Source organism: Tamandua tetradactyla, chromosome 2 (genome assembly GCF_023851605.1).
Source record: "Tamandua tetradactyla isolate mTamTet1 chromosome 2, mTamTet1.pri, whole genome shotgun sequence".
Taxonomy (NCBI): domain Eukaryota; kingdom Metazoa; phylum Chordata; class Mammalia; order Pilosa; family Myrmecophagidae; genus Tamandua; species Tamandua tetradactyla.
Window position 1 is genome coordinate 61610254 of NC_135328.1, and position 18401 is coordinate 61628654.

Here is an 18401-nt window from a genome sequence, read left to right on the forward strand (position 1 = left end):
CACTTGCTTGGAAATCCTGTCCATCTACAGGTTACAAAGTCTTAGGGAAACTGGTAGGGGTGGAGTGAGAGTGCTTGGGATTCCATGGGCAGGAAGAGCCACTTTGGTAGTGCTAGGTTTCTCCCACTCTGACTCCCTGGCCTATAGTTTCTCTGTGGTATAGCGTATGGGCACAGGATTTCCTCTGGCTAAGGTCAGAACTCTGATTCACTTCAGTTTTCCAAGAAATAAACAAAGACAACAGGTTAGAAGGACAGATAAGCTGCTTGTTGTTTATTTATAAACTACAAGGATGATTCACTGGATCTGGCCTTTTAAAAAATTTTAGCCCTTTCCATCCAGCTGAGATTTTTGCTTGTTCTTATCTGAGCGCTGTCAGCTAATTTCACTAATTTATCTGTTCTTTGCTGGGATGAACCAAAGACCAGCACAACCTTCCCCCAAACTGAAGGGTGGACTCATTTCAGAAGGCCCTCAAGGATCCCACCGAGGCTGATCCAGGACAAGCCAAATGAATCTGGCTCCCGTCAGCTCAGGCTGCTGTGGAACAGAGAAACTGGTGTCCTTCTTGGAGTGCTTCCTTCATCTGCTTGAACTGAGCCAACTGGCAGGCCTCATCCAGACTCAGCCAGCGGTAGGCTTGGTGCTCATGGGAGAGGCGGATCTCCACGTCATAGTCCACCTCTGCCAGCAAGTAGATGACTGTTTTAGGCTTCTCCCTGGCCATATAATTGAGCTCCTTTCTGAACCCCTCAATGACGGTCAGTTGGCCTGCTTCTATACCTGCTTCCTCCCGAGTCTCCCTCAGGGCTGCTTCCAAGTCCTTCTCTCCTGGTTCCACATGGCCTGGTCAGAGGAAAAGGAGGAGAAAATCTTCAAGAGTCCCCCATACTGTATTTCCCAGGTTAGATATATGGGGTTTTCAATGACTTTTCCAGGTGTTCCTAGGCTAAAGGAACCCTGGAAATTTGCAACATCCTAAAATGCCTGCAAAGCAGGTGCAAGTTAGATAGTGCTTAGTTCTGCAAGGTCTGGGCAAGCTCTCTTCCCTATCCCATTTTCTCTGCAGATAGTGAAAAGTGTTTTGCAAATCTGGTTTTGAATACTGTTCTTTGATGGCAAGAGAGATGGCTTCCCTGAGACTTCTGCTTTTTTATACTTTGGAGCTCTTTTCATTTCATGTCCTCAGGGACCACTTTTCCCTTGGAAACTTCAAGGTCATTTTCTCAGGGAGAGGCAGTCCCTTCTTAGTCCCCAGCTGAAGAGGGAGTACTTCACCTACAATCCACAGTGAGGAGTTAACACTGTCTGCAATTGGACCCAGAAGTCCCGAATCAATAGAGGCTTGAAACTCTGCATTGCAGTACCACACATCGTTTCCAACTAGCTGTCAAGGCTTTTCCCAAATTGTTTTCATCTTTCTAACTGAGTAAGGGCAGATTTCAGTTTCATAGGGAAAGTCCTGATGGGAACTTAGACTAAGACAAGATGAGAACCAGTTCTAAGAAAATGTGTTGGCAAGATCCGAACCCACATAGAGAGCTGCCAAGAAACTGTTGTAGGAGAATTTGAAGCTCTGCAGACTAGGAGCAGCCTTCAGCTTTGCCTCCAGGCCTTCCCTGCACATTCTCAGCTTGCCCAGAGGGGCCAAGTAGAATTGGGAAGGGTCTGACCAGGTCAGGCCAAGAGCCCCTGCACATGGGTTGCACTGCAGCTCATCTGTAGCTCATCTGCAGCTCCTGCCTACACATGGTCTCAGCAAATTGCTTGGGGGGCAGGGAATGTGTGTGTGTGTATGTGTGGCTCCTGGTTCAGGAGCTCATGGGGAGCAGAAACTATTAGCTCCCTGGTTCAGTGATCGGGCTACACCCTACCGTCCTCCTTTCAGGGACCCTCATAGCAGTGCCTTGAGTCAGCTGCTGCTACACAGTTCCCACTGAAAACATGTAATATCTTAACACTCAAAAAACATGAGGCTCATGGCTTCTGGGGAATTTTCTCTGTATCGTACCTTGTATAGCCACGCACAGAAAAACAGGCAGGCAATGTATAGGAAAGGGAGGTGGGAAGGATGCTGGTGGTAATAAAGTCAGTCCTACCTCCCCTCAGATGTTTGTAGGGGTCTCTGATCACACCTCTACCAGCTGCATCTATTCAGGCCCATTAATATTAACAGTGTAATTTCTCCTCAGGCCCAAGCAGAAAAAGATCAGGAGAGGTTCTTTGACATCTTTTAGTGAGAGGTACCATGCAGTGTGACTTATGGTGATCAGGAGACAAGTGTGAATATTCCTATTCATAGTATCTGTGACACTGTCCATTTTTTTTCACTGTGCTTCTCCCCAATACAATTCAAATGTACAAAAAGTATTTATTTCTTGTTTCCATTTCCTTGTTTTCCTCCAATCCTGGATTTTTGTCCACCCCTTCCTCATCGGACTCCCTTTTAAACTCCCTGCTCTCTTCCATATGGGGGTTGTCCATGCTGGCTTCTTACTCTAGCAGGAGTCAGACCCACAGCCTGTCACTACCTATTGGGAACATCCCAACGGCCTCAGCCACAGATGGCTCCTTTTTAGCATTTCTCTCTGTGAAGCCTGGCTTCTCTTTCAAGACCATCTAACCACAATTTTCTTACTTTTACAAGTGGGACCAGCCAGCTTACAAACAGATCTTGGCCTGGTCTAAATCTTCACTGTTCTGCCAGAAAGAGGCTTGGTCAACTCCACCTTGGGTGCTGGTCATGCTGCAATCCCAAGGCCTCCACAATTCTTAAAACCTCCTGGTCTGAGAGCGGCCTTCTCTTCCCCTCACTCCTTCACTCCTGCCACAGTTTACAAATGAATCTATGATCAGGGAATCCACCTTCTCTGTGCTCACAACTCAAGACATAACTATACTCAGGAACACTGGAGAGAGAAGCTGTACCCTCTGTGCATTTAGCAACAAGTTCAACAGAAAAATCTAGTGATAGAAAAAAGAAATCTAGTGATGACATTCAACTGGGAGTCAGAGGAACCTGATTAAGTAAAGTCATAGCTGTTTAGACCTGGAAGAAAATTTAAGGTTTTCCAGTTCAAACCCTTATATGACAGATGGAAAACTCAAAGTCCAGAGAAATAGGAATATAATGCAGTTAGGAATTGGCCCCAAGGGTGCTGATTCCCAGCCCAGTGCCTTTCTCTTACCCAGCCTTTCATCATAGAGGCTGGTGTTCTGATGAATGTTGCTCTCAAAATAACCAGGTGATCAGCCCATACACTTCCCAAAACAAACAAACAAGCAAAACAAAGAAAGGAAAAACAAATAAACAAACAAAATTCAACAAATGGTGCTGCAATAATGGGATATTCACATGGAAAAAGAATGAAATGTGACTCTCACTATACAGCATCACAAAAAAATAAAAAATAAAAATAAAAATTAACCAGGTGCGGCTTCTACTTCTGCTTATATCTTGGAATTCAGTCACAGGTTGCTATTTCCAGTGCTGCCATGGCCTGGCCTGCAGACCTTTTATCTAGCAAGAATCAAGGGCTGCTCCCCATTCCCTTACTCCACAGTCACAGGGAAGTAAGCCTTATGAAGTACCTGGCCCGGTGGTTTTCTCATACCTTTGGGAGGAGTCCAGTGATGAATGCCATCAGATGCCTGCAGCAGTAGAAACTCAATTGCACTGTTGTCTAATCTGGGAATGAGGCATCTTCGAAAGACGATCAAACCACATGCTCTCAGGGCCATGGTCCACCTAAGGACCTAACAAAGAATATGTGGACATTGGAAAGTTACACAAAACAATAAGGTCCATACTGGGGGGTAGGGGTATGTGCAACACCCTGGTGCGGAGTATCACAGACTAGCTAACAGAGATTTCATCATCCACAAAAACTGGCAGCATGACGAGACCTAACAGGGAGCACTGAGGAGTGAGAGACAGACTTTGTGTGTAATTGTAGGACTCTGGCCTCTACCTTCAATGCAGTCTCTATCCCACTTCCTCCAGGTCTTCTTGCTATAAACACAGGGCTGGTGTGTATTTGTTAAGAGACTGGAGATCCTCAGAAGCAAACCTACTGAAACAGGGGAGATGCTGGGAATTGAAGAGATGCAGTACAAGTATTATCATCAACCCATTATCCATTTCCCCCAGTCTCCAGCCCGAGTCCATGGAGCAAAAAGACCCTAACAGCGTGGTTCCTTATACCCCAAAGGAATCATCACCCTAGGGAGGTTAGCTTGGTGCTCTGAAAACTCTTTTGTTGCTGACATTTTTAGTTTATTATTTTATCCATGTGTGCCGTTTGAATCTGTTGTGTACCCCAGAAAAACCATGTTCTTTAATTCTCATCCAATATTGCTGGGTGGTTTCTTTTTTATTGTTTCCATAGAAATGCCTCTACCCATTCAAGGTGCAGTGGCTTAGGGAACTCTTTAAGAGGGAATCATTTTGGAAAAAGTTTTAGAGCCCACACAGCCAGAGACCTTTGGAGATGAAAAAGGGAAAAAACCCCCAAGGGAGCTTCAAGAAACAAGAAGCTGGGAGAGAAAGCTAGCAGACTTTGCCATGTGCCCTTCCAGCTGAGAGAAACCTCAATCTGCATCGGCCTTTCTTGAGTGAAGGTAATTTCTTGTTGGTGCCTGTGTTAGTTAGATTCAGTTGTCAACTTGGCCAGGTGAGCATACCTAGTCTTGTTGCTGCCGACATAAGCCAGTGGTACGTGAACCTCATCTGTTGCCAATTACATCTGCAGTCAGCTAGGAGGCGTGTCTGCTGCAATGAGTGATGTTTGACTTAATTGGCTGGTGCTTAAATGAGAGATTGCAACGTAGCACTGCTAAGCAGCTCAGCATTCCTCCTCTCAGCACTAGCAGCTCAGCCCAGGCCTTTGGAGATGCAGAAAGAAGTCACCCCGGGGAAAGTTGCTGGAACCCAGGGGCCTGGAGAGAAGACCAGCAGAGACCATCCTGTGCCTTCCACGTAAGAAGGAACCTCAGTGGAAAGTTAGCTGCCTTTCCTCTGAAGAACCAACAAAATAAATCCCCTTTTATTAAAAGCCAATCCATCTCTGGTGTGTTGCATTCCGGCAGCTAGCAAACTAGAACAGTGCCTTAATTTGGGCATTTTCATAGCCTGGCCATAATTTGGGCATTTCCATGGCCTTAGAACTATAAACTTGCAACTTAGTAAATTCCCATTTTAAAAAGCTGTTCTGTTTCTGGTAGATCATAATCTCTGGCAGCTAGCAAACTAGAACACCATGTTTTTTTAAAGTTACATATTCACATGGTTCAAAATTCAAAGTACATAAGGGTAGACAATAGAAAGTCTCTCTCCTACCCCACCAAAAGCAAACTAGGACAGTGGTCAAGAATGTGAACCTGGAGCCTGGGGTTAAGCTCTAGCTCTGCTATTTATTAATTGTGTTACCCCATCAGGCTTCTGTGAGAATTTCATGATTTAATTCTTTAAAGTACTTAGAAAGGCACCTGGTACATAATTACCATTCAGAAAATTTCCACATGCATAGAAAACTGTCTGGAAGGATATACAATATTAACAGTGATTTCTAGACGATGAGATTATAGGGAGACTTTCATTTTCTACACCATATATTTCTGTATTGTTTGGAATCTTACAAAGAACCTTTATTAGTTCTATAATCAGCAATTCAATAAAGATTTTTCCATTTCAGAACACAGTCAACCACAAAAGAAGAAAAGGGATAAAATTAAGGCTATCTACACAAGTGAAAAAAAAAGTTATCATCTGAAGGAGACATGTAATCAAGGTAACAAAAAACATTCAAGATATTTTATGTAAGGCCCTGCTAAATAAAATATCATTCATTCAGCAAGTATTTAATGAGCATCTACTAAATACCAAGCACTATGCTAGCCCCTTGCCCTTCTGTAGATTATACCTTAGTTGAAGAGGGAAACTTTAATCAAATAATGAAGCAAATAAACAAATAACTGCTAATAAGTTATGTGCTACAAAGGAAGAGTGTGACAAGTAATGTGACCCATCTGAGAGATCAAGGAAAGCCTCCTAGAAGAAGGGATGTTTAAGCAGAGAAGTAAAGAACGAGTAAGAGGTAAGAAGGCAAAGGGAAGCAGGGGAGAAAACATGCTCAAGGAAGAGGGAACAATATGGGCAAAAATCCTGAGATGGGATCGTAGAAATGAAAGAAGCAATGTATCTCAAATGCAGTGAAGGCCTTGGGGAGTGGCCCAGGTCAGACAAGGCCCAAGTCAGCAGGGCCTTGTTAGTGGAATTTCCAGGTCAAGGAAGGAGCTGGTGCTCAGGGACAGCAGAGCTGATGCAGAGAGGGCTGCTGGAGTAGGTGCTGCTTGCTTTCCATGTTGGTGCTCAATCACGGTGAACTTGCTTCTGTCAGAGGCATAAAATCAACCCTAAACTGATTTGCCTTTCCAGGGCAATTCTCAGGACTGCCAACAGATGGTAATGTTACTCCAGGGAAGGTGCCATTCTTCATCAAAAACAAACACCCAACACCACGTACAACCTTTCCAAATTGCTGAAGCTGGTAACAAGAGTGATCAATGTTGGAAACAATCTCAAAGAGGGTTTTGGAAATGGTTTGTGCTCTCATGTGCCAATGGTGGAAGAGAAAGTTAGCATAACCTCTTAGGAGGACAGTTTGGTAATTATCAAAATACGAAATGCACATTCCCTTAGACCCAGCAGTTCCACTTCCAGGCACTCGCATACAGAAATACATGTTTTTTTTTTAACTTTGGTATTTCTTTTATATATATACATATTTTATTAATTAAAAAATTACAACAAACAAAACAATACGATATCATTCCATTCTACATATATAATCAGTAATCTTAATATCATCACATAGTTGCATATTCATCATTTCTTAGAACATTTGCATCGATTTAGAAAAAGAAATAAAAAGACAAAAGAAAAAGAAATAAAATGATAAGAGGAAAAAAAGTTATACATACCATACCCCTTACCCCTTGCTTTCATTTACCACTTACAAGAAATACATGTTTCAGATACTGTGTTAGTCAGGATTCTCTAGAGAAACAGAACCAACAGGAGACATCTACAAATATGAGATTTTATAGAAGTGTCTCACACAACCGTGGAAATGCCAGAGGCCCAAATCCATAGGGCAGGCTGAGAGGCTGGCAACTCTCATGAAAGGTCTTGACAAACTCCACAGGAGAGGCTAGCTAGCTGAGGAAGCAGTGAAAATTCTCTTCCCCCTTAAAAGTCTTCAACCAATTGAATCAAATCTAAGAATTATCTTGTTTGCAGGAGACAAGCCCTTAGTTGATCTAGATGTAATCAGCCACAGCTGCAATCAACTGACTGATGATATAATAAACCAGCCTTCTGGTTTATCAACTAGCCACAAAAAATCTTTCCACTAACGGTTAGGCCAGTGCTTGCCTGACCAGACAAATAGGCACCATCATATGGCCAAGTTGAAACCAGAACCTAACCATCATAGATATACACATAAGGATGGGCACTACAACCTTGTTTGCAATAAAAAAAAGAAAAAAAAGGCAGAAACAAGTATCTATTAATAGGGTAATGGTTAAATAAAGTACTGTATATCTGTATGATGGAATATTTCAAAACCATTTAAAAACATGAGGTAGAGCCAAATATGCTGTTTAAAAAATTATTTTTAGACACATTAAGTGAAAAAAGCATGGTTCAGAATAGTATGTATAATGCGATCCTGTTTGAGTCTTTTTAAAAAATGTATATGTAAAGTGCAGCAAGCTTTTTTTTTTTCAATGATTTTTTATTAAGATATAATCATCCAAAGTGTATAGTCATTCACGGTATTTTCATACCTCTGTGTGTTCATCATGCAGCAAGCTTTTATTAAACATAGTGTTTTAGTTTCCTGTACTATTTATGCTGAGAACTTTATCTATTCTGAAAGCTAGAAGGAAGTACCCTCTCAGTACAGAACTGGCGAAAAAGTTTTCAAATTAACTTACAGCACAGGAAGAAACAGGTAGCTGATATTATGCCGCTGTCCTTTTAACGATGCTTAAAAGCTGCAGAGATGTCAGGCACCTTGCTTCTGCCTTGGGTTGAGCCCAATGGAATGAACATTAGAACCCCTACGTAAGCCTCGAGACCCGAGATGATAGGGCAGTGTCCTTTTTAAGACAGGAAGGCCCAGAGCATTCCTCCAACACCACTACCACCACTAATACAGGATGGGATAGCCAAGATGGCTGCAAAGGTGACCTCCTGGAGCCACTGGAATGAGGGGGGCAGGCCAATATTTTCCTATGGGGCTTAGGGTAGTGACAAAGGAGCACCTAGCAAAGATGTATCTCAGTGGAGGCCAATGTGCAGGGGTGACTACATCTAAGAAGACCAGTCAACTGTTCATTTCAACGAGACCAGAAGAGTTACCATTAAGAGGCAGGACCAGGTGCTCACTTTCTTTATTTACTTTTTTGCCTCCCTACATATATGTATTTTTATATCCATAGATACAACACCCACATAGAGGCAGATATGTGATATAGCATAGGGAATTCTGCTCACAAAGTTTCTTGGTGCATGGGCTAGGAATCATACAGGGGTCTCCTGGATGGCAGGTGAGAATTCTACAAGTGAACTACCTGTGCACCCCAGGCGCTCACTTTCTACCTATGCTCTGGTCTCATGGAGTAGATAGTTCTAGAAAGACAGAATTTCTCATTGCCCTTTCAATTTCTTAGCGCCGACCAGCCATGATCTATCTAAACTGTTTCCTCCACCTTTCTCTCCCATGCACACGCACTTGGCAACCCCCCTACTCATATTTTTCAAAAGCAACTCTATGAGGCCTTCCTGGCTGGTGGATCTTACATGTCTTGAACAGAATTCTTTTGTTCAAGGGTTTGATTAGAGAAGCAGAACACTATGAGCAAAAGAAAATAAGGACTTATTATAAGGTTAAGACCGTGTGTTAGTTAGATTCAGTTGTCAACTTGGCCAGGTGAGCATACCTAATCTTGTTGCTGCGGACATAAGCCAAGGGTAGGTGAACCTCATCTGTTGCCAATTATATCTGCAGTCGGCTAGGAGGCGTGTCTGCTGCAATGAGTGACGTTTGACTTAATTGGCTGGTGCTTAAATGAGAGATCGCAATGTAGCACAGCCTAGCAGCTCGGCATTCCTCATCTCAGCACTAGCAGCTCAGCCCAGGCCTTTGGAGATGCAGAAAGAAGTCACCCCGGGGAAAGTTGTTGGAACCCAGGGGCCTGGAAAGAAGACCAGCAGAGACCATCCTGTGCCTTCCACATAAGAAAGAACCTCAGTGGAAAGTTAGCTGCCTTTCCTCTGAAGAACCAACAAAATAAATCCCCTTTTATTAAAAGCCAATCCGTCTCTGGTGTGTTGCATTCCGGCAGCTAGCAAACTAGAACAGACCGTATGCAATTAAAGAAACTGCGGGAGAAATCCATGCAATGCTGTTGCCTCCGCATCTGATGTTGGGTCTGAAATCTCTACAGGTCCGTCAGGCCAGCCCTTGGGAAGGAAAGCTGGATGAGAAGTGGAGGAAAACAAGGACAAACTGGAACCTGTAAGAACAAACTGGAACTTATGAGGACAACTGGAACTCATGGGGACAAACTGATGTGACTTCCTCTCACTGCCTCCAAGCTCATTAACATGGGTGACCTGCAGGAGAATCTAGAGCCCTTGCTTAGCCTCAGAGCTCAATGGCCCAGGACTCAGGAGTTGAAAGACGATATTCAGCAGAAGGTGGGGAGCTACAGGCCTGGGTACTATCCTTTGTGAAGAAGATGAGACAGCATGATCTGTACCTGGTGTCCCACTCAGTCCTTCACCATGTAAAAATTGACTACTATTTCATGTCAGCTTTCCAAATCTTGCTCAAAATTCCCTTGTGTCAGCCCTAACAAGGAACCATATAGGAAGGGAATCCTGGGTAACATAGTTCCTACACTTAGCTAAATTGACACAGTACAACTCACCACAAGTCCGTATACCTAGAATGCTAAACCTCTGTGCCTTTGTCAGGGAAGAACCCAACTATATAGTCTTTCTCCTTGGGGCGCAGCACAGCAGCTCTCAACAGATGTTTATCCACTCAGCAGAACTCTCTCCCTACCTCCTACTCAAAGAAATGCTAAGGGTATGTTCTGGGGCCCTGGGAAAAAGCCCAGTGTTTTCATGAAGAGTGCCATTTACATAAAAGTCAATGGAGCTATTGTTGGGAGTTTTCTGCTTTTCTGGAAACTTTGAGCAGAAACTATTCTGGGGTTTCAAAGTAGTCAGCTTTCGCACATGGACTCCAAGTGGATTTAAACCTCAGGGGGTTAAATACACAGTATCCAATATGCAAATATGCCTCCATCAGGGTTGCTGGAGGTGAGAATGCCAAGCTGACAGCAGGCAATTCACACTTTGGAAAAGTGGCAAAGTGCCTGAGATGGTTAGAAAAAACTTGAACAAAAAAACCTCAATGTCATCAGAAGGTTCCAGAAGCTAAGGAAAAGTTCTCTTGGCTTTCTCTCTATATACAATTTCCTCACAGCCTAGGTGTTCAGGACCTAGATGCCAAAAAAGAATTCCCAGATAAATGGCTATACAGATGTGTTGTGCTCCAATGTTTTCATCAAATTAATGAGTGTTATTGAAATCATAGCTCAACCTCCAAAATACGCATAAAAATGCCTTTATATATAGAAAGAGCTCTTCAAATCTCTTCCCCCAACTTATTCCCCATAGTTTAAAACCCCTTTAGCAGGAACAGTGTTCCATGTTTCCATGTTATCAATTATTAAGTGTCTACACTGTGTCAGGTTCTTTACATGTACCATTTCTAATGTGCACAATGACCCTTCAAGATAAACTTTATTAGCTCCAGTTTATGGTGAAGAAACTGAGATTCAGAATGATTAAAGCACTGACTCAGGAGCATACTGGTATGTAAAGAGACGAACTGGGGTTCTAATCCAAGTATGTCTAACTCCAAAGTTGGTGTATTTTCCCTTTTATAGTTCTGCTCACCATGAAACCCAAGGTCTTAGAGCACAAATGGCCTAGAGAGGTCACACAAATAACTTCTAAAATTACTTCCAATTCCAAAATTCACATTATTTAATCTATATTCAAATGGAGATTAAAAAAAAATGTCTGGAGAGTTAGTTTGGGTTCAGGGAGAAGATGGCGGCTTAGTAAGACGCGCGGGTCTTAGTTCCTCCTCCAGAACAGCAACTAAAGAAACAGAAACAATATGAAACAGCTCCCGGAGCCACGACAGAGACCAAAAAGACAGCGTACCCCATTCTGGAACAGCTGAACGGGCAGGGAGAATCTGCTGCGGTGAGATACCCGAGGGGCGCACGTTTTCCCGGCCGGGGCGGCTGGCGACTGGGGTCCCCTCCACGCACGTGGCTCCCCGGTCTGACTGGGAACGTTGGATAGCGGGGCCCTCCCGCCACACTTGGCTTCTCGGGCCAGCTGGGCAATTTAGACCGGCACTCCCCCAAGCCGCGGCGGCCAGTGACCTCCCCTCCACGTGGTTTCCCGGGCCGACTGCGAGATTCGGATTGGCAAGTTAAAGGAACCACAGCATCTTTTACTGGTGGGACCCGCAGACAGACGAGCACCACGAGCGCCACCTACTGGGCAGGAAAAGAAAAACAGAGCCCAGAGATTTCACAGAAAAACCTTTCAACCAGCCGGGTCCCACACCCAGGGAAATCTGATCAAATGCCCAGACACCAGCAGAAAATAATGGATGACGCTCGGAAAATTGAAGATATGCCCCAGTCAAAGGAACAAACCAATAGTTCAAATGAGATACAGGAGCTGAGACAACTAATGCTGAATATACGAACAGAAATGGAAAAACTCTTCAAAAACCAAATCAATAAATTGAGGGAGGACATGAAGAAGACATGGGCTGAACAAAAAGAAGAAACAGAAAATCTGAAAAAACAAATCACAGAACTTATGGGAGTGAAGGACAAAGAAGAAAAAATGGAAAAAATAATGGATACCTACAATGGTAGATCTAAAGAGACAGAAGCTACAATTAGTGAACTGGAGGATGGAACATCTGAATTCCAAAAAGAAACAGAAACTATAGGGAAAAGAATGGAAAAACTTGATCAGGGGATCAGGGAACTGAATGTGAATATGAAGCGCACAAATATACGTGTTGTGGGTGTGCCAGAAGGAGAAGAGAAGGGAAAAGGAGGAGAAAAACTAATGGAAGAAATTATCACTGAAAATTTCCCAACTCTTATGAAAGACCTAAATTTACAGATCCAAGAAGTGCAGCGCACCCCAAAGAGAATAGACCCAAATAGGCGTTCTCCAAGACACTTACTAGTTAGAATGTCAGAGGTCAAAGAGAAAGAGAGGATCTTGAAAGCAGCAAGAGAAAAACAATCCATCACATACAAGGGAAACCCAATAAGACTATGTGTAGATTTCTCAGCAGAAACCATGGAAGCTAGAAGACAGTGGGATGATATATTTAAATTACTAAAAGAGAAAAACTGCCAACCAAGACTTCTATATCCAGCAAAATTGTCCTTCAAAAATGAAGGAGAAATTAAAACATTTATAGACAAAAAGTCACTGAGAGAATTTGTGACCAAGAGACCAGCTCTGCAAGAAATACTAAAGGGAGCACTAGAGTCAGATACGAAAAGACAGAAGAGAGAGGTATGGAGTAAAGTGCAGAAAGAAAGAAAATCAGATATGATATATATAATACAAAAGCCAAAATGGTAGAGGAAAATATTATCCAAACAGTAATAACACTAAAAGTTAATGGACTGAATTTCCCAATCAAAAGACATAGACTGGCAGAATGGATTACGACCCAGCAATACCACTGCTAGGTATCTACTCAAAGGACTTAAGGCAAAGACACAGACGGACATTTGCACACCAGTGTTTATAGCAGCATTATCTACAATTGCAAAGAGATGGAAACAGCCAAAATGTCCATCAACAGACGAGTGGCTATACAAATTGTGGCGTATACCTACGATGGAATATTATGTAGCTTTAAGACAGACTAAACTTATGAAGCATGTAATAACATGGATGGACCTAGAGAACATTATGCTGAGTGAGTCTAGCCAAGAACTAAAGGACAAATACTGTATGGTCCCACTGATGTGAACCGACATTCGAGAATCAGCTTGGAATATATCATTGGTAACAGAGACCAGCAGGAGTTAGAAACAGGGTAAGATAATGGGTAATTGGAGCTGAAGGGATACAGACTGCAACAGGACTAGATACAAAAACTCAAAAATGGACAGCACAATAATACCTAAGTGTAATGTAACTATGTTGGAACACTGAATGAAGCTGCACCTGAAATATAGTTTTTTGTTTGTTTGTTTGTATCTTTTGTTTTTGTTTTTTCTTTTTCCTTTTTATATATATATATTTTTTATTAGTATTATTATTTTAATTATCTTCTCTATATTAACATTCTTTATCTTTTTCTGCTGTTTTGCTAGTTCTTTTCCTAAATCGATGCAAATGTACTAAGAAATGATGATCATACGTCTATGTGATGATACTAAGAATTACTGAGTGCATGTGTAGAATGGAATGATTTCTAAATGTTGTGTTAATTTCTTTTCTTTTTTTTGATTAATAAAAAAAAAATTAAAAAAAAAAAAATGTCTGGCTAGGATCCTAACCACAGAACAAGTTTGCTTGCGGTGTGAAGGGGATGAGAGACAGTAGATGAAGGTCCTGATGCGCAAAGGCCATGGAAGTGTAAACTGTAATCTAGGGCCTTTAAACTTTGCTTATCTGATAAATTTCAATGCCTCGCTCCTCTTTTCTGGGATGCAGGAACCCAAAACCCTATGTTCGAAGCCACCCCCAAGTAGCCTGGGGATTCCCAAGCACAGGGGATGGGAACAGCCTTGACGTCATCCTCGGACACACATACAAGCATCTAACTTAGGGTTCTGATGTCCAGGAAGTTTTCCAGGCCACTGCACAGTGAGGAGAAAATCCACGTCTAAGTCTGTCTGCTCACCAGAGCTCTATGTGACTCCTTGGCTTTCCCTCATCTCCCACAGCTTAATGGTCTTTCCCCAAGTCTCCAATTTCCTTATTTTCTGTAGACGGAATGGGCATAAATGAGACCACCCACCCAGCAATAAGTTCTCTCTTGTTACAACAATAACAATAGCAACAAAAGTAGAACAAGAGAAAATAAAAGAAAAAGAAAAAAGCCCCCAATCACTGTGAATAAACTGAGACAAAGAAAGAACACTCTCAACTGTGCCTTTCCCTGGACATCTGGCATTTTCTTCTTCTCCCAGAGACCAAGCTGCTGAATCATGAGTTATCTTTGCTATTTGGCTGAGGGAGGAAACAGGAGATTTCACCTGTAATGACAGGAATATTGACTGCTAGTGTGAGGCCAAAGTCAGACAAGGTTGGGACAAAAAGTCCTAGTGAGGGGAGATCTGTTAAGCAGCCTATTAGTGCCATCTGCTGTACAGTTCTGGAAAGCAAACATGGGAACTCTAATATTAGAACCCAAAGGGATTCATTCAGTCCTCTAACACCTGAGTGTGTCCCAGCAGTGTGACAGGACTGAAGGATACAAAGTCTTTGCTTTTTAGGGGTTCAAAGCCTACTGGGAATGGAAGACATTTAAACAGACAAGTTACAGTGTGCTCTGTGCATCACAGGGATATGAGTTAAGACAGAAAGTTAACAAAGAGAAGGGTGTGATTATCTTTAGGTCCAAGAGATATCTCATAAGGATTGTGAAGAATGGCTGGGAGTCTACCAGGTAGAATAAAGGTGGAGGGTGCACAGGTGGTTCAGTGGTAGACTGCTCACCCTGTCATGTGGTGGACCTGGTTTTATTCCCTGCCCATCCTCCTACCCCTCCCCCTGCTGCTGGTTTCAGGCAGGGCTGTAATGTGGTCAGACCGGCATTTCACAAAGACAGTCTAGCAGTAAAGGATCGAACAAATTAGAAGACGGAAAGATTGGAAGCAGGGAGAACAGTTAGGAGCTTGTTGGACCAATCCAGATGACAAGTGATGTGGAGTTATATTATGGTAGAGTAGTGAGAAAGAGGAGGGGATGAATATGAAAGATATTTCAAAGGTAAAATCAACAATATTTGATGTTTTATTGTCCAAAGGAGAGAGTGGATATTAATCTTAGGTATTTGGTTTGGGTGACTGGGTACAAGAGAAGTAAGACGAAGGAGGGGTTGAATACATAAGCTAATGATTTCTCTTTAGGACAAGGTGAAGTGTTAGACTACCCACAGGTAAGTGGTCAGAAGAGGGTCTAGAGTTCAGTGATCACTCAACACATCTCTGCATTTCCCAAGGTGAAAATTTCCTACTAGAGAAGGATTTTGCTCCCACCATAGCTGTCTCTGGCAGCTCTCCTCCTCAGGGAGTGTAAGACCCTTCTATTTGGGGAAGTCTATTGGTTCAACCTGTCTGTTCACCTGGTTATTCCACACGTTATCCTCTTTCAGTCAGAAACAGCACAGAAAAGTATGGCTGGCTTTGCAGTGAGAAAGACTTAGCTCGCTAATTTAATAGCTGTTTTACTGAGAGTAAGATATTTAATGTTTCTGAATCTAATTTTTCTCATTTGTAAAATGAGGATAACACCTACTTTTCATGGCTGTTGCTGAGCTTAAAATAAATTGTATATATATACAGGGTCTGATATATTACGTGCTAAAAACATGTGTCACCCTTAACTCTATATAAGATCATCAGAAAGATTCTCTGTTTTTTGGGGGGGGAATGGGGTGGGTGGGGCTGCATGGGCCAGGATTCAAACCAGGGTCTGCTGCATGGCAGGTGAGCATTCTACCACTGAACCACCCGTGCACCTTTATGTTATATTTTAATGGTATGCTCCTAGCTTTTATTGATAGTTGAATCAAGAACCGACTTTTCTTTAACTATTAGTGAGATTCAGGTAACTCATTATTCCCTTTTTGTCTTAACTGTTGAATTTTGAGCTTTTCGTACTCAATTATAGTAAGATATTATATAGATATTATATAGCCTTCTTGGCTAGTGTATTTGCTTGTTCCTATTATGGGCATTGTAGCTACCATTTTTTGAGGACTTACTACCTGTCAGGCATCGTGCCAAATGCCTTACCTCCATTATTACACTTAATTTTCACAACAACCCTCTGAGGCACTGCCATTCTACAAAAAGAATTGAGGCTCAGAGCGTTTACTTAAGTGACTTGCCCAAGTTTCCACGGATAGTTGTGTCCAAATAGTGATCCAAACGCAGTTCTGGCTGATTCCAACCCCAGGCTCTTAACCTCAATTCTATGTTATGGCTTTACACTTGGCAATTCGACTGAATTCAGTTCATTTTTAAGCGGTCTCATTCTTTCTTGTCTACGAAAGATATAACAAATACACAGGGCCTAAATCAAGCCAGGACAAACAACAACAATAACAAAAAGAAGTTAGATGGTGGGACTGTTGTGTGACTTTTTCTTTTAAAATTCTGGTATAACTGCCACACAATTATCTATTCGATATACGAAGCAGTTAGATTATATAAGATATCTTTAAGAAAGAAGGCGGGGTTTGAAGAGTAACAAAGTGAAACTGAGGCTCAGAGAGGGAAAGGGATGGTGGCCGTGCCGCTGGGCCTCTCTCGACTCGAAGATTCCAACGACCCACCCTACTCTGGGCGAGCAAGACTCACCAAGGCCATTCCCCCCAGCCCCTTCCTGTGCAGACGGGCAAACTGAGACCCTGCAAGCGGTTGGGACCTGACAGGGCCATGTCTCATTGCTCCGCCTGGAGGTGGGCGCGTTCACCTCTAACGCTGCAGAAACGCGACATAAGTCAGTTGCAGGCTTCCAGCCTCCAAGCCACAGTTTCTCCACAGAGAACGAAAACCCAGCAGGAGCCCCCCAAAGCAACTAACCCGAACTAGCGGAAGACCGAAGGCAAGAAGCCGGCCAGGAACTGACTCGCGAAGAACGTCGGTCAATCAAGAAGACGCCGCTGCGCATTGGGCGACCAATAGAATTAGCAGAGGCTCCTAGACCCGCCTCCAAGGCACACTGTTCTCCCAGAATGTCGCGAGATCTTCGCTGAAGCAGAACAATTGGTTGTAAGACGGAAATTGAGAGTTACGCCCCCTATTTCCTTCGATCCCGATTGGTCTTCTGGGGGAGAAGGTGGAGAGCATCAACAGGTCCTTTAGATGTTCATTGGTGGACGGTGCTGGGCCGCGGGCGCGCGGGAGTCGGCGCGGGCTTTCGAACCGGCGCGTGGCGGCGTTACCATGGGGATGCGGCCTGGGCGCCCAAGGCTCTCTAGTTGACAGGACGCTCAACTAGCTGGCCTTGGGACTCTTTTCTGTCGGCATTGCCTTTTCCTGTCCTTAGGCAGGATTAACCGTGGAGCAGTTAGGAAGTCCCCAAGGTGAGAAAGGGCGGAGGGGAACCGGGCTCCTGGACGGGGTGGGGCAGGCCGGGTCTGGAGCCGTGGCATCTGCCCCACGGGAGAGGATAAGCATGGCGCCCGCCGAGAGCGGGACGACCCAGGCGGTGGTGAGCCAACCGGGCGTTAGCCTCTCCTGTTCTCCAAACCCCACCCACTCTCCTACCCCCTTATCCCTGTATCTCCGCTTTTCCTCAACGAAGTTCTCGAACGCCACCTCCCTCTTGAAGCCTTTTCTGAGTCCCAACTCCTCTTGCCTTCGAAACCATAGCCCTGACTGGAACCTCTCTTAGAGCTCTCGGGTTTGGGCTGTTTGTGTACTTCCGTTAACACCAGTCTCCTACCTTTTTCCATATAATTCTAAGGTCTTTGAAGTAAGGCTAACATGTCTCCTATCTTACAAACAGCAGATTTTCAGAAAATATTTAAGTTGAATTTAATTGACAACAAATAAGTTTAATTCCCCTTTATGCCCTGCTCTGTTATAGGTCCCACTTGTTTTATTTTATTTTGTGGGGATAGGCGTAGGCCACCTAATCTTAGATGCAAAAGGGTCTGAAAAGTCCGGTTGGCTTCTACGCTCTTTGTGAAGGGGGAAAAACTTTTTTGGATTGGTTGTTTCCACCTGTCCCGCGTTGTGGTTTAATTAGTCTTCTTTGCCTAATACTTGATTGATGTCTTTACTTAAAACAAACCATTCTGTTGTCAGTGTAGGCCTAGAAAGTTTATCTTCTTTTAGTTTATTAGTCCTCTGCAGCTATTGTCAAACTTAAATGAATATTTTAAAACATTTTCTCCTTCGTAGTCTCTCTTCTTCAGCATACCTAACAGCTGCTCAGATAGCCACCTATCCATTCATCAGGTGTCCACGATGGAATTAATTGCATTACCAAGACTTTTGTTTCATTGTTAACT

The 18401-nt window shown here is 43.3% G+C and overlaps 2 protein-coding genes across 4 annotated transcripts in view; one reads left to right on the forward strand and one right to left on the reverse strand.

Moving 5' to 3' along the window:
* Positions 1-218: 218 nt before the first annotated feature.
* NUDT2 (nudix hydrolase 2) lies at positions 219-17283 on the reverse strand. Its single transcript, XM_077147924.1, has 3 exons — positions 16966-17283; positions 3615-3755; positions 219-846 (listed from the first exon to the last, which is right to left on the reverse strand). Exons 1-3 carry the CDS (start codon positions 17051-17053, stop codon positions 533-535), a joined length of 543 nt encoding a protein of 180 aa, XP_077004039.1. The 5' UTR covers positions 17054-17283; the 3' UTR covers positions 219-532.
* The window catches only part of KIF24 (kinesin family member 24), an 89379-nt gene continuing 88200 nt past the window's right edge, over positions 17223-18401 (forward strand). For all 3 annotated transcript variants that reach the window (XM_077147902.1, XM_077147903.1, XM_077147904.1), the window contains exon 1: positions 17223-17468. The gene's annotated coding sequence lies outside the window, so the exon portion shown is untranslated. The remainder of the gene's footprint in view (positions 17469-18401) is intronic.

Bases quoted from the DNA above. Each gene is read 5' to 3' on its own strand.
- NUDT2 (XM_077147924.1), bottom strand. From the start codon at position 17,053: ATGCGCAGCGGCGTCTTCTTGATTGACCGACGTTCTTCGCGAGTCAGT. The intron at 3,756-16,965 runs GTTAGTTGCTTT...TTCTTTGTTAGG, and splicing joins TCGGTCTTCCGCTAGTTCGG to TCCTTAGGTGGACCATGGCC. The intron at 847-3,614 runs GTATGAGAAAAC...TCCTCTGACCAG, and splicing joins TCACTGGACTCCTCCCAAAG to GCCATGTGGAACCAGGAGAG.